This window comes from Pieris brassicae, chromosome 5 (genome assembly GCF_905147105.1).
Source record: "Pieris brassicae chromosome 5, ilPieBrab1.1, whole genome shotgun sequence".
Classification (NCBI taxonomy): domain Eukaryota; kingdom Metazoa; phylum Arthropoda; class Insecta; order Lepidoptera; family Pieridae; genus Pieris; species Pieris brassicae.
Genome location: NC_059669.1, coordinates 22,636,682 through 22,648,308, shown reverse-complemented (window position 1 = coordinate 22,648,308; position 11,627 = coordinate 22,636,682). Strand labels below are relative to the sequence as shown.

Below are 11,627 nucleotides of genomic sequence, written 5' to 3'. Positions count from 1 at the left end.
AAAATTAAACACGACATCACTCTCTATGGATAATTTGAGTCAATACAGCCAAGGTTGGGAACAATTTGTACAGCATGGGACAAGCACACCTGTGAAACAGCGATGTCAAGCCAACGCGCGAGAAAGAGATCGTACACAAAAGTTAGTAGTTTACGTTATTAGTGCAGTTGCCAAAATTACAAAGAACATTAAAAACTCATAAAACACTATTTAAAGTAAAAACGATAACAAATCTCGCTTGTGCCAAATTATGGCAGATTTTAATTATCTAACTAAAAATTATAGTCCATGTAAACTCCCAAGCAGCGTGAACATGGCTTTCAACGCCCTGCGTCTGCTCATCCCGACGGAGCCTCCGGATCGCAAACTCAGCAAAATCGAGGTATTGCGCCTGGCCGGTAGCTACATTACCCATCTAGACAATCAATTATATACAGGTTAGTCAGGATATTGCGCTCAATATACCAAAGAATTTCTACACCAATAAGAGCAACCAATTATATTGTAATACTAAATCTAAGAAAAGTAATGCCGAACTGAATTTGTGTAGAGATTCAATAATTTTATTATTTAGGAAAATATTAACGAGTAACGAGATAAGTTTCAAAGATCTAGCTTTTTCAGGTGATATGGAACGGCCGTGTTTGAATCATAATGACTTCGACCATAAAAATACACCTTTATGTACATTTTGCTGGTCATCTGTTAAAAAAGAAGTAAGTATGAGAATTGTCTTAATTTGAACTGTAGTTTTTTTAATGTATTAATGTCGTTTTCACTATTTCACACGCAATCACACGTGTGATACTATGATACGCATACTATTAACAAAAAATTAAAATTGTTGGTTAGTAACCTCCTAGGAAGGTAGTAGCCTTTCATGGTCTGGTTCCTCGTTGCACCAATAATCCCGTCAATGTTTAAAACCAATATTAATATGACTATATTCTTTACAGAAATCTACTGCAGCACGGACTAATGAATACTATTAAGTACCCTAGTACTAGGTTGCTATGGCCTCATACATGTAATTGATTTTAACTTAATCTAAGATATATTTTTATGAGAATAGTTGTAAATATACAAATATATTAAGTTATTAGCTATAGTATAGGATATTCATTGTATCGAAATACAGGTAATCGTAAAATTCTAGACTTTAATTTGTCTTTCCTCTAACGGTAACTATTTGGTAGATTGCTTACAAAATAACCTAACTTTATACACTATTTAATTTTTCAAAAATTGTATTTTCATATATGTACTAACCAACATTAGTAAGTTATATGGTATAATAGGTTAAATGAGGTAATCAGTATGACATATATTTATGTGATATTCCTAGAATGGGATAACATTTGAGTATCACGGTCTATTTGGGCTTCTAAAGGCTAAATTTCGTGATTGTCTCTACTTCAAATATCCAGTCTATAGTTAGTAAAGCTCAATCAGACCTAAATGACCTAAAAGACCTAAATCCGTTACAAATTAATATTTGAAAAACATCTCATGTAATATTCAGGGCAACAGATAAACTCATTCCTATCTTTCGACAGCTTAATGTTCATGACGTTGAAATCACTGATACAAAATGGAAGAATGATCTGGGTGTGGAGAAGTGGCAGACTTTCGTCAATCTAAAATGCATTTCACAATCTGTACGTCCATAATATAAATTAAATATTTAAAATTAGTAAATATGAGGTACAGCATGCATAACCAAAACTTTTTACTTCTAACTAGTGTTTGTAACACTACATAATAAATAATGAAGAAGAATAAACACAATTTCTAGCACAATGTACCACAAAGAACGGTTCGGTGGCCGTCGATACACAATCTTATTATAAAATAATAAGTCCTGAGTACATACCTCGTTTCGATATTTCCTTACCATGAAGAATGGCACACAATTGTCAGTCGTAAGGATTTGGAGATATTATATAAGTTTGGAAACAAAGAGAGGTTAGACTGAAACTGATACCTTGCCTCACTATAAAATTATAAATTAAGAACGTTACTATTAACAGATATAATTAACAAAAAGGTATCGAAATAAAAATGCGTCCCGTGGAAAACTAAAAAATGTGACGATCGATTAATATATTATGGACCATCCTCATCAAATTTTATTAAAATAAAATTATGTATTTCGAACACACTGAGTGATAAAATTAAGCTACCAATATTGTGACAGTTAAACAATGTATGTTAATGTTATGTTTGTAGCACCTGCATCTTAATTAAAAAGATTTTAAAACCCTCTTCATGGTAACGTATCATTAAAACAAATCAAACAAACGAAATAATAAGAAAAAAGTTCTTTTAACAGATATTAAACTCGTATTTTTCGTGAACTAAAACTCATATCGTGTTTTGAATCATGGAACTGTCTAAGTTTCATCAAAATCGGTTCAGTATTTTTTATCTAGGTAGCTAGTATACGTTGGCAGGTATTATGAATTCGAAGTGAAGTTTTATTTCCTTGCAACAACTTTTGCGGTTCGAATGAGTAAAAAAAGGGAAAATAAATGGCACCATTTCTTTATTTCACAAATCGTAAGTCGTGTTGAAGCATTATTTTGACGAAATATATTCACAACCGCTACTTTAAGACCTGACGCTTAATATTAATAAGTACACGAGGACCGTCTTTGCGAAAGATAACTCAACGAGTTCAGTACAAAATTTAAGTATAAATACTACGTTCTATGTACACTTACGAACTAATGCTAAAATAATTTAATGAAAGCAATAACGTTTCAGTGAAACGTCTAGTCGTTTACATCATTCGCATAAAATATATGGATTCACTAAAACGCACAACTATTTACACGCGACAAGCTAGCGAAATCATTCATAATTGTTTGTATATCAATTATAATTCAATATATACAGGCATATAAAAGTAATATTTTAAGTTTTGGAAAAATATAAGTAGCAAATTTAAGTGTTCCTTTCGCTAAACATACGTTTATAAGTAAAATAACAACGGCTCTTACGCCTATTTTACGTGACTAGCAAAAATCTAGTCAATCAATCAACTCCTTCGCCTATCTATAAATAATAAGGCAAGTATTTACAACAACATTTTTTTTATAAAAAAATATTTTTAAAGCAATCCGTTCCTGTATCTGGTTTGCACCGGTTTAAGATGGTGGGTTGCACCATTCGGAACAATTCCAATGACGATATTTACTTAAAAAATATCAATTTATGAAAACCTTTTAAAATCTCAATTACCCTAAAAATGCAATAAAAACAACGGTTCCGCCTTTCATAAGGGCGTAACAATAATCTAGTTCTCGTACGTCACATTTTAATTCCTCGACGGAGCATCACAGTCGTTGACATTAACTAAAAAGCCTTCAGGCCTCCCGAAACGAGCCCCGACCTCCGGAGCTATCGAACGCCGTTCCGGTCGCGGCCTATGAAGGGACTAGACTCGTGATTGTTCTTCTCCAGGTTGCCGGACAGGGTCGGATCCGGTCTGCTCCTCTTGAAGAAGCCCAGCTTCCAGAGGGCTATGATGAGCAGCACCAGCACGACGAGACCCACGATTATCGACACTATTATCACCCACAGCGGCACCTCCGAGGGCTCGCTTATCTTCAGATCCGGATACGCCACCGTCTCCACCTGCCGACGTAACCGTCAAGGGTTAGAAGCGTTTAAAGCGAACGGCGCGAGTGAGAAGCGGCTGACGGACGGGAGCTCACCGTGGCGGTGTCGTCGCGGTGGTCGCTCTGGTGGATGTTGTAATGTTCGGGAATGTGGATGAAGGCCGCGGAGGCGACGTTGACGTGGCTGACCCGCGGGTAGTCCTCCACGAGCGTGGAGTTCCAAAGCCGAGCTTTCACCGTGATGGTGGTGGCCTGCATCCGTCCCAAGCGGTAGATCACGCACTGGAACTGGATGCATTTGGCGGTCTTCTTCTGGCAATTCTGTAAGAGAACGACGCCGTGAGGACGAGTAAGAAAACGTCGGTCGATATTCGAAAGAGTCGTACCATGTTGACGACGTGCTTCCTGAGGCCATCCTTGTCCGTGTACGCTTCGGCCTTCACGATGTCGCTGTCTCTCCTCCTCCTGATCTTATTCTCCACTCCTCTCTTGCGCGTAGAGTTATTCTCTTTTTCGCTGGAAGACACGCTCAGTTTGCCCGAACTGAGGAAGGGGTCCATTTCTAGATTCTCTAAGTAGGGCTCGAAGGTGCCGGGGCGTGTCGTCAGTTTCAGGGGATTTATTTCACTTTCCGAAATAAAACATTCGCCGTTGCTTTGATCTGAAATTTGAATTAACTAATTAAAATCATGTGAATATGTTTGTTAGCGTAATCAGAGCACGTAGCGGAATTGTGGTCAAGGACGAAAACGCCATATTTGTCCATGGCATTATAAGTAGAAAGAGTTGGATAATAAAAGAACTGAAAAAAGAGATTGGAAGAACTGACCGCCTTCTCCGTCTACGGTGGGCACGTCTTCAGGATAGAGCAGCCACTTGCCCTGATCGTTCTCCGAAGACACCTGGTGGGGCCAAGAAATCACCACCTGCAGAGAGGACACGCGCCACGGGCCTTCGTTGAAGACCTGGATTAAATAAAGTATCGAGGTAACATAATATATGTTCATGACGCGATAAGGCTAAGAGCTCAAAAGGAGTTGAAGGAACAAGTCCAAAACAAGGCCAATCACCTGATACGTATGAATGACTCTGGTGCCGACGTCGTCGAAGTACGTCATGGCAGATTCTCCCTTCACTTCGCCTCCGTAGAACACTTGTTCGGGCCGCGCAGCTCTGGAATGGTTTCATTTTAATGTTTTGGCTCAGAATAGATAGAGATCTCAAACCTGTAAACAATTTTACAACGTACCCTTTAATGAGCAACTCGGCGTTCTTAATAACCAGCGCCTCGACGCGAACCGGTCTCTTGCCGGGGTGCAGCTCTCTGGACGTGGAGTTCGCCCAGATCGAGAATACCACGGAGGGTTCGTTGTCCTCCAAGGCTCTGGCGTCGAAGCGGATGGTGATGGCCGCTCCTTCGGCTTGCTTCTTGAAAGGGTTCTCGAGGAGGCACGAGACGATCGTCTTGTTCACGCTCGTGCAAATCATGTGCTTGCCCTGGAAAGAACCAAAAAAATAAATCTGGGCATCGTTTCACTTTGAGCGCAAAGGTACCAAAAGAGTAACTCTGCTACATCTTTTTTTTATATAATACGAGTCAAACGGGCAGGAGGCTCATCTGATGTTAAGTGATACCGCCGCGCATGGACACTGACATTGCCACAAGACTCGCAAGTGCGTTGCCGGCCTTTCAAGAATTGGTACGCTCTTTTCTTGAAAGACCCTTATTCGACTTGGTTAGGTAATATTTCAGTGGGCAGCTGGTTCCACATAATTGTGATGCGCGGACGCCTAGGTGATACGGATGATATTTGTTTTTTTTCCCTTGACGTCCGATGATGAAACTCAGCTGCAGGTATTAGACCGAACAATAGTATGCGCGAATAGCAATCGAATCGCTCTTCGTCTAATATGGTCAAGTGGTGAGGTCAGCCGCCCAGAGGTGAGAACAGTATTCCATGTGAGGCAGAATTTGCGCTTTATAGAGTTGCAAGCGGTGGCCCGGAGTGAAGTACCGCCTCGCCTTGCTGAGCACACCAAGGTTTTTGGAGAGTAGTTTAGCCTTCCCTTCCAAATGACCGCGAAACTGAACGTCATTCGATATATCAACGTTCAGTATTCCGATGTTAGCTGAGGCTTTAAGGAGAGTGCCTTCAAAGAGGGGAGTAGCGACAAAGGGAGTTTTTTTAGCGGAAAACGCGCAGACTTGTTTCTTCTTGGGGTTAAATTGGGAACTAGATTTAGTCTACCCCAGTCCGAGATCTTACACTGATATTAGCGGCGATGTAATGCAGACTGGCGTGATGTCGCACGAAGAGTTGCGCTTCGTAAGCAGACTCGGCCAAGTTGTCCACGGACACGGAGAGGTGGATCTCCTCCTCTTGGCCCAGGGTCAACGCGTACGCCTTTCCATCTTCGGCTGCAAATTTATCAATATTACTTTCGAAGTTGGTTTTACGTTAAAATTAAAAATGAAAGATTAGCTTCAAATTCTCACTCTTGGGCAGCCGCAGCACGGGCTCCACGACCAAATCGCTGACGCAGACGGCGTCGAGGCCGCAGTCGTTCAAGAAGTTTGCGCTGAAGGCCGTGGTGGCCGTGGCGTTTAACACCGGATACTCGTCTATGTCCGGCAGGCGCCCTCCGCTCGAGAACTGAGGGTCGACGTGGACGATTTTGTACGTCACTTGGAACTGTAAAGGTGCAGGTGCAATCAATTAATGCTCGTCTTCAATTTGAGGAGGTCTGGTTTTAAAAAACTCACTCTGATCGGGGTCTGTATGTCTCTGGTGTTATTCTTGAGGTACACGATATGCTCGCGACAGAGCTCCTCGTCTTTTCCCAAATGTATAGTTTGGTTTATGATGTTCGATTTCTCTGAACCGAAGAACACCCTGGAATACTTTCGTCCTCCGGGAAAGGTTTCCGCTTCCACTACGTAATTCAGTTCGTGAATGTTGCTGTGCGACGATCTCACTAGAGATTTGATTATGCAGCATGCTTGGAAATGGAAACACGTGTAGTTCGAATTGGGATCTCTTTCACATCCCTGTGTCGTCGGGTCGATGTTAATAATTGTATTCGACGGTCGGATCGACGTCTTTATATCTATTATCGGTTTCGTACGAATTAGCGCCACGCTACTCTGCAAAATAGAAACGAATTAGGTAACATGATTGTCTGTAATTTGCTAGACTAATATTTCATACAACACAATGGTAAATGAGCTACATACATTTTCATAAGCGCCGACCAACAGATCGGGATATCCGTTAGCATCGAGATCGGTTCCACCGGATAAGGAGTAGCCAAAAGTCTTCATAACTATTGGCAACGACTCGGCTCTAATCACTTGATCCGCTTTCATTTTGAGTCCAGCCTTCCGATCACCCATGTGTATGTAGACGACGCCGTTCCCTTCGTAAGGACTTCCGATCGCTATATCTTCACACCCGTCTTTGTTTAAGTCTCCCGTGTTGGCTATGGCTATTCCGAATTGAGATTCCTCTTTCCCCGTTAGTTTGAGAGAATATTCTTTAGGCAGATTGTGGTTTTTATTGAGATAGAGATAAACGGCACCGCCGGAGTCGCGTGAGAAATAAAAAGGTGCACCCACTAAGAGGTCTGGAAGGCTGAAACAATAAAAAAAAACATGCGTGACAATTCCTTATTTGTACATTTACTTATTTGTACATGTACTTTCACGTAAAAGTACATAACGCTACGTACCCATCTCCATTGACGTCGGCAGCCGCAACCTCATAACCAAAACTGGACCCAAACTGTTCTCCGTTCAACAACAAGGTGAAATTTAAAATATCTACATCAGTTCTTGCCCAGTCGTTAATAACTCGTTTACTGAAAACCACAACTTGGCCGGTGCCGTGGGCTCTAGGGGCCCCTGCGGCGTACGATGGCTTGTCTCCAAAAAAACTGGCGCCTGATACTGACATTCCTGCAATGTTACATTCGTACGTAAAATGTGTCGCTACTTGATGACTTTTTAAACCTTTTAACGTTCTCATCGAACGAAAACCTTTTAATTGACAAAGTCATCGTAAAATGGTTTTGGTACGGCACCTACCTAAATAGCTATATTTTTCAACGGGACTGTAGCCATCTTCCACGGGGCCCATATAGACCACGTGATCTCGTTCTATTAGATCATCGTTGGTGTCCTGAGTGAAAATGGTTCCTCGCCAAGTGTACGGACCGGGACTGCCCAAAACCAAAGTGTCGTCTTCCAGCAGGGAACTACTGGTTCCAACTTGACAGAACCCGAACTCTTCGTGCTCTCTGAAATATTAGAGAATATTTTATTATATTATGCAGAAGTGTTTTAAATATATTAGGGTAGATATTTCTTTTAATAAGATCGAAAAATCCTGCTCCCTTTATTTTCCGTCTTAATCTGTTGAAATCTGGGTTAAAATCGTACGACACCGTGTGATATGAGGAAATAAAAAGACATCTTACGGAGTCTATTTATTAATTTATGTTTAAACCTCAATCGAACATGTTTATTATTAGACAAGTTAGTGCCGGACTGTTCTGAATCTTCTTAACCATTGTTGTTTCTTTGGAGGACCTAATGGTCAAGGATACCTAGCCATATATGCAGATACGATAGGGAAGGCAGAAGATTTATATAGCAGTAGAATTAATCAAACAGCAGATATGTTATTAACATGATTAATAGTAATATTAATTCCTGAATCACGAATTATTTGGTCGTCATCACGAATTACGCTCAATTTATTTTCATATACAATAAGGTAAAACCAGCTTCGCGCACAATTCCGTAATAAAAAGTAATGATATCATAACAAGAATTAAATTATACCTTTGCACGGATCGACCTCGACACGGCTCCCATACATCCACTAATTGAAGGTCGTTACCCAGAGTGTAGCACAGACCTTGCCCAAACTGAGACTCCCCCGACTTTCTGATGTATCTATAATAACTCACTCGTTAGTAATAAATACAATACAAAGTAAATGTTAAAATAAAATTTATATAATGCATACCTATGTGCACAAACTACAGCTTTCTTGCCAGGGCCTTGACTGCGAACCGACACTCCCAGCCACTGACCGTCTTTGATTTCATCGGGATGCGGGCCAGACAGATGATAGGAGTCCAAAGCTATATGACGGTGATGAGCTTATTAAATATTTCAGCATTGTGATCGGATGTAAAGCATAATGCACATCACCTAATTTCAACAAATTTAAGCTCAGATAGATTAGTCATTCAAAATATAAATTGAATTAATTAGAAACAACTCTGATGAGGCCGGAAACAAAATTCAACCCAAACATATTAATTGAACACATTAAAAGAATATTCTTAGAGTAAGGAAGCTAAAGCAATAACGTCGTACAACTTATTGCTTTCACTTCAGAGATGGCTTAAGTATCCCAATGATAGACCAAGATACCTTGGCAAATGCAAAGCATTGCAACCGGGCGTGTATGCTATAGACATTGTGGCAAAAACGAAACCTTTGCAAAATAAGTGTTGTGTCAAGTTGCACAGATAACGTGCGAATGCGATCAACTAACATTTCTCTTCAGTAAACACTAAACATGCACTTTTGACATTCCACGAGACGTAAAGTGGACAACGGAACCTGTAACGAATTTAATGGAGATACGGCGTGGTCTACGCAAATCGTGTGGTCTCAGGTTAATTAATCAAGATCTACTGTTAATATCGGACGATACTTTAACGGCCGATTCGTTAATTCACCAAAAACACCAATGTTTAATTCGAAGATTAACGCTTATTAGTTTAATCGGCCCAGAAGTTCTATGAATTGTTAGACGATTTCTACCAGAAATAAAGTGGTTTTGCGATTGGTTGCAGTGCAGTTTAATTCCAAGACCTTTGATTTGTGGGTTAAATTCGTAATTAAACCAATCACCTCCTTAGTTATTTTGTCATTATGTCCCTCTCTCTTAGCAATTAGATCTAGCGTCTTAATTTGAGAGCTGGCCTTTTACTTTTTTCTAGGTATTTGCTAAAATTACTAATAGCTAAATCATTATAGCCAAGCAGTTTCTTACTTAACTTGGACATTTGAATAAATACATTATTTATAACTACAATTTTCATTACATTAAGTGTTCTAGCAAGCGTAGTGGGTGCGTTGCAAGCTATTACAGTGCTGAGTCATCGTATGCAATTTAGGCGTTATTTCTCGGATTTTCAATATTCTAAAGAAATAACGCCCAAGTAAAGGTGCAAATTAAATTAAGAAAATTAGTTTAACATGCGCTTAAAGTCAACAGAGCGATAATTAACGATTAGTAGTATGGAACAGCGATTAGTCGGTATTAGTCAAGGATTTATGGAGATTGAGACCACAGCTCACTTACTGGTATTTATCTTGCCGTACTTCGCTGTTTGGGGCACCACCGACAAAAGACAACAATTTAGTTAAAATATGTCGACATCTCACAGTTGCTCGCATTGGACACGGAAATGCTTACAATATGTGAAATTATAATCTCTATAAGATTGATTAGATCAGCTAATGCAAAATGATCTTTATGTTATCGCCGCTCGAATTCTACAAAGTGACTAAATGTGTGAACTAGATTCACTAAATGTGTCTACGTTATCTACTGGATTTGTAATCGTAAACTACACTAGGTAAATGTGAACTAATACCTATAACCTAGATGGCAATGAAGTCATGTACAATAAGGCGTATATTACACAATAGATACAATCTACTAGTATTTTTCTGGCTGCTCGTTCACAAAGTTACAACATGGTTATAGAAACGTTAGGTGACCTCTATGGCACACTACATAATACTTGGTGTACCGATATATACTATACTTTGGAAAGTATGACATACAAGGTGTCTGCTAACAGGGTTTATGATATTAAGGTTTTATACACTGAATAATTTCAATATAATTTGTCTAATTAACGACCAGTCCCTACTCACTTCGTTTTCCATCCGTGACGATTTGTTCACAGTCGCGTAGTGCCGTAGATAGTCGACATTTCCATAATGCACCCGATTTTGTCGTGTTCGGCTGGAGGTTCTGGCCCAGAGGTGCACCAACTAGGAGCCTGAAACAGTAGAAGCCACATTGAGTCAATCTATTTTAAATGTATTTCAATAAGACTCTTCAGAGGTTTAAAACTTAAAAGTGAGCTACTTTCATACTATATCTTTAATTTTTATAAAATTATATATCTACTGAATCATTTTTTTTTCATAATAAAGTGTCTTTAACCTTTGGAAGCAAGTGATTACGTATAACTCGCATTTAATTAACTTAAAACGTATTAATTAAGCTGATTTAAATTTAGTAATTAATTATACAGGATTCGGTTACACTTTAAATGGATGTTTACGAGGTGATAAATAAGAATGCTTATTACCTAGTTCGGCGTCACATTAACATTACCAAGAGATTTCTTGAAAATGTATATTTCATAGTTTAAAATATTTCCTGGTATAATGGTCGATTGTGTTCACGTATTTTGTGATAGGTACTAACTACTGTTCGCGACTTTATCTTAGGATAATACGGCGAACATCGCTTGTTTAATTATTAGTTTTTTTCTTATTTACATCGCCAATTAAAGGTTTCCCGTAATCACAAAATCAACAAAACTATTTAGAAGAGAAAGTCCAATTGTCAACGTTGATTGTTTCGTTTTGTAACACAACACTATCCATCATGACGCAGCGAATCGATTACTCTGCCCATTCCATCATCCCGCATTCAATTTAACATTGGTTATGCTCCGAGAACCCTATCATTGGACCACAATCCACGAGATTCATGCATTTATGTAATATAAATTGTATATGTACGCTTATAGTATTTACCGTTAAACGTCTTCTAGTGATCAACTAAATGTAGACTAGCAAAGATTAATATACACATTCCAGACAATGTGTGTAGTATGTGTATATGAGTGTAGAGTATTTAATGGCAAAATTTAAAAATCGGATATGGAGAACACCAGTCA

At 39.3% G+C, this 11,627-nt stretch overlaps 1 protein-coding gene across 2 annotated transcripts in view; it reads right to left on the bottom strand.

The window, feature by feature from the left end:
• Positions 1 to 2,528: 2,528 nt before the first annotated feature.
• LOC123709576 (integrin alpha-PS1) overlaps positions 2,529 to 11,627 on the bottom strand; it is a 36,102-nt gene continuing 27,003 nt past the window's right edge. Inside the window, exons 2-17 of one of the 2 annotated variants that reach the window (XM_045660993.1) lie at positions 10,588 to 10,715; positions 10,007 to 10,030; positions 8,654 to 8,771; positions 8,467 to 8,580; positions 7,708 to 7,919; positions 7,353 to 7,578; positions 6,859 to 7,255; positions 6,388 to 6,768; positions 6,121 to 6,316; positions 5,891 to 6,042; positions 4,873 to 5,120; positions 4,694 to 4,796; positions 4,453 to 4,588; positions 4,010 to 4,284; positions 3,720 to 3,944; positions 2,529 to 3,639 (exon numbers count right to left, since the gene is read on the bottom strand). In XM_045660993.1, coding sequence (XP_045516949.1) covers positions 3,403 to 3,639; positions 3,720 to 3,944; positions 4,010 to 4,284; positions 4,453 to 4,588; positions 4,694 to 4,796; positions 4,873 to 5,120; positions 5,891 to 6,042; positions 6,121 to 6,316; positions 6,388 to 6,768; positions 6,859 to 7,255; positions 7,353 to 7,578; positions 7,708 to 7,919; positions 8,467 to 8,580; positions 8,654 to 8,771; positions 10,007 to 10,030; positions 10,588 to 10,715 — 3,172 coding nt within the window. In that variant the 3' untranslated portion in view covers positions 2,529 to 3,402. The remainder of the gene's footprint in view (positions 3,640 to 3,719; positions 3,945 to 4,009; positions 4,285 to 4,452; positions 4,589 to 4,693; positions 4,797 to 4,872; positions 5,121 to 5,890; positions 6,043 to 6,120; positions 6,317 to 6,387; positions 6,769 to 6,858; positions 7,256 to 7,352; positions 7,579 to 7,707; positions 7,920 to 8,466; positions 8,581 to 8,653; positions 8,772 to 10,006; positions 10,031 to 10,587; positions 10,716 to 11,627) is intronic. The other variant, XM_045660994.1, reaches the window with a different exon arrangement.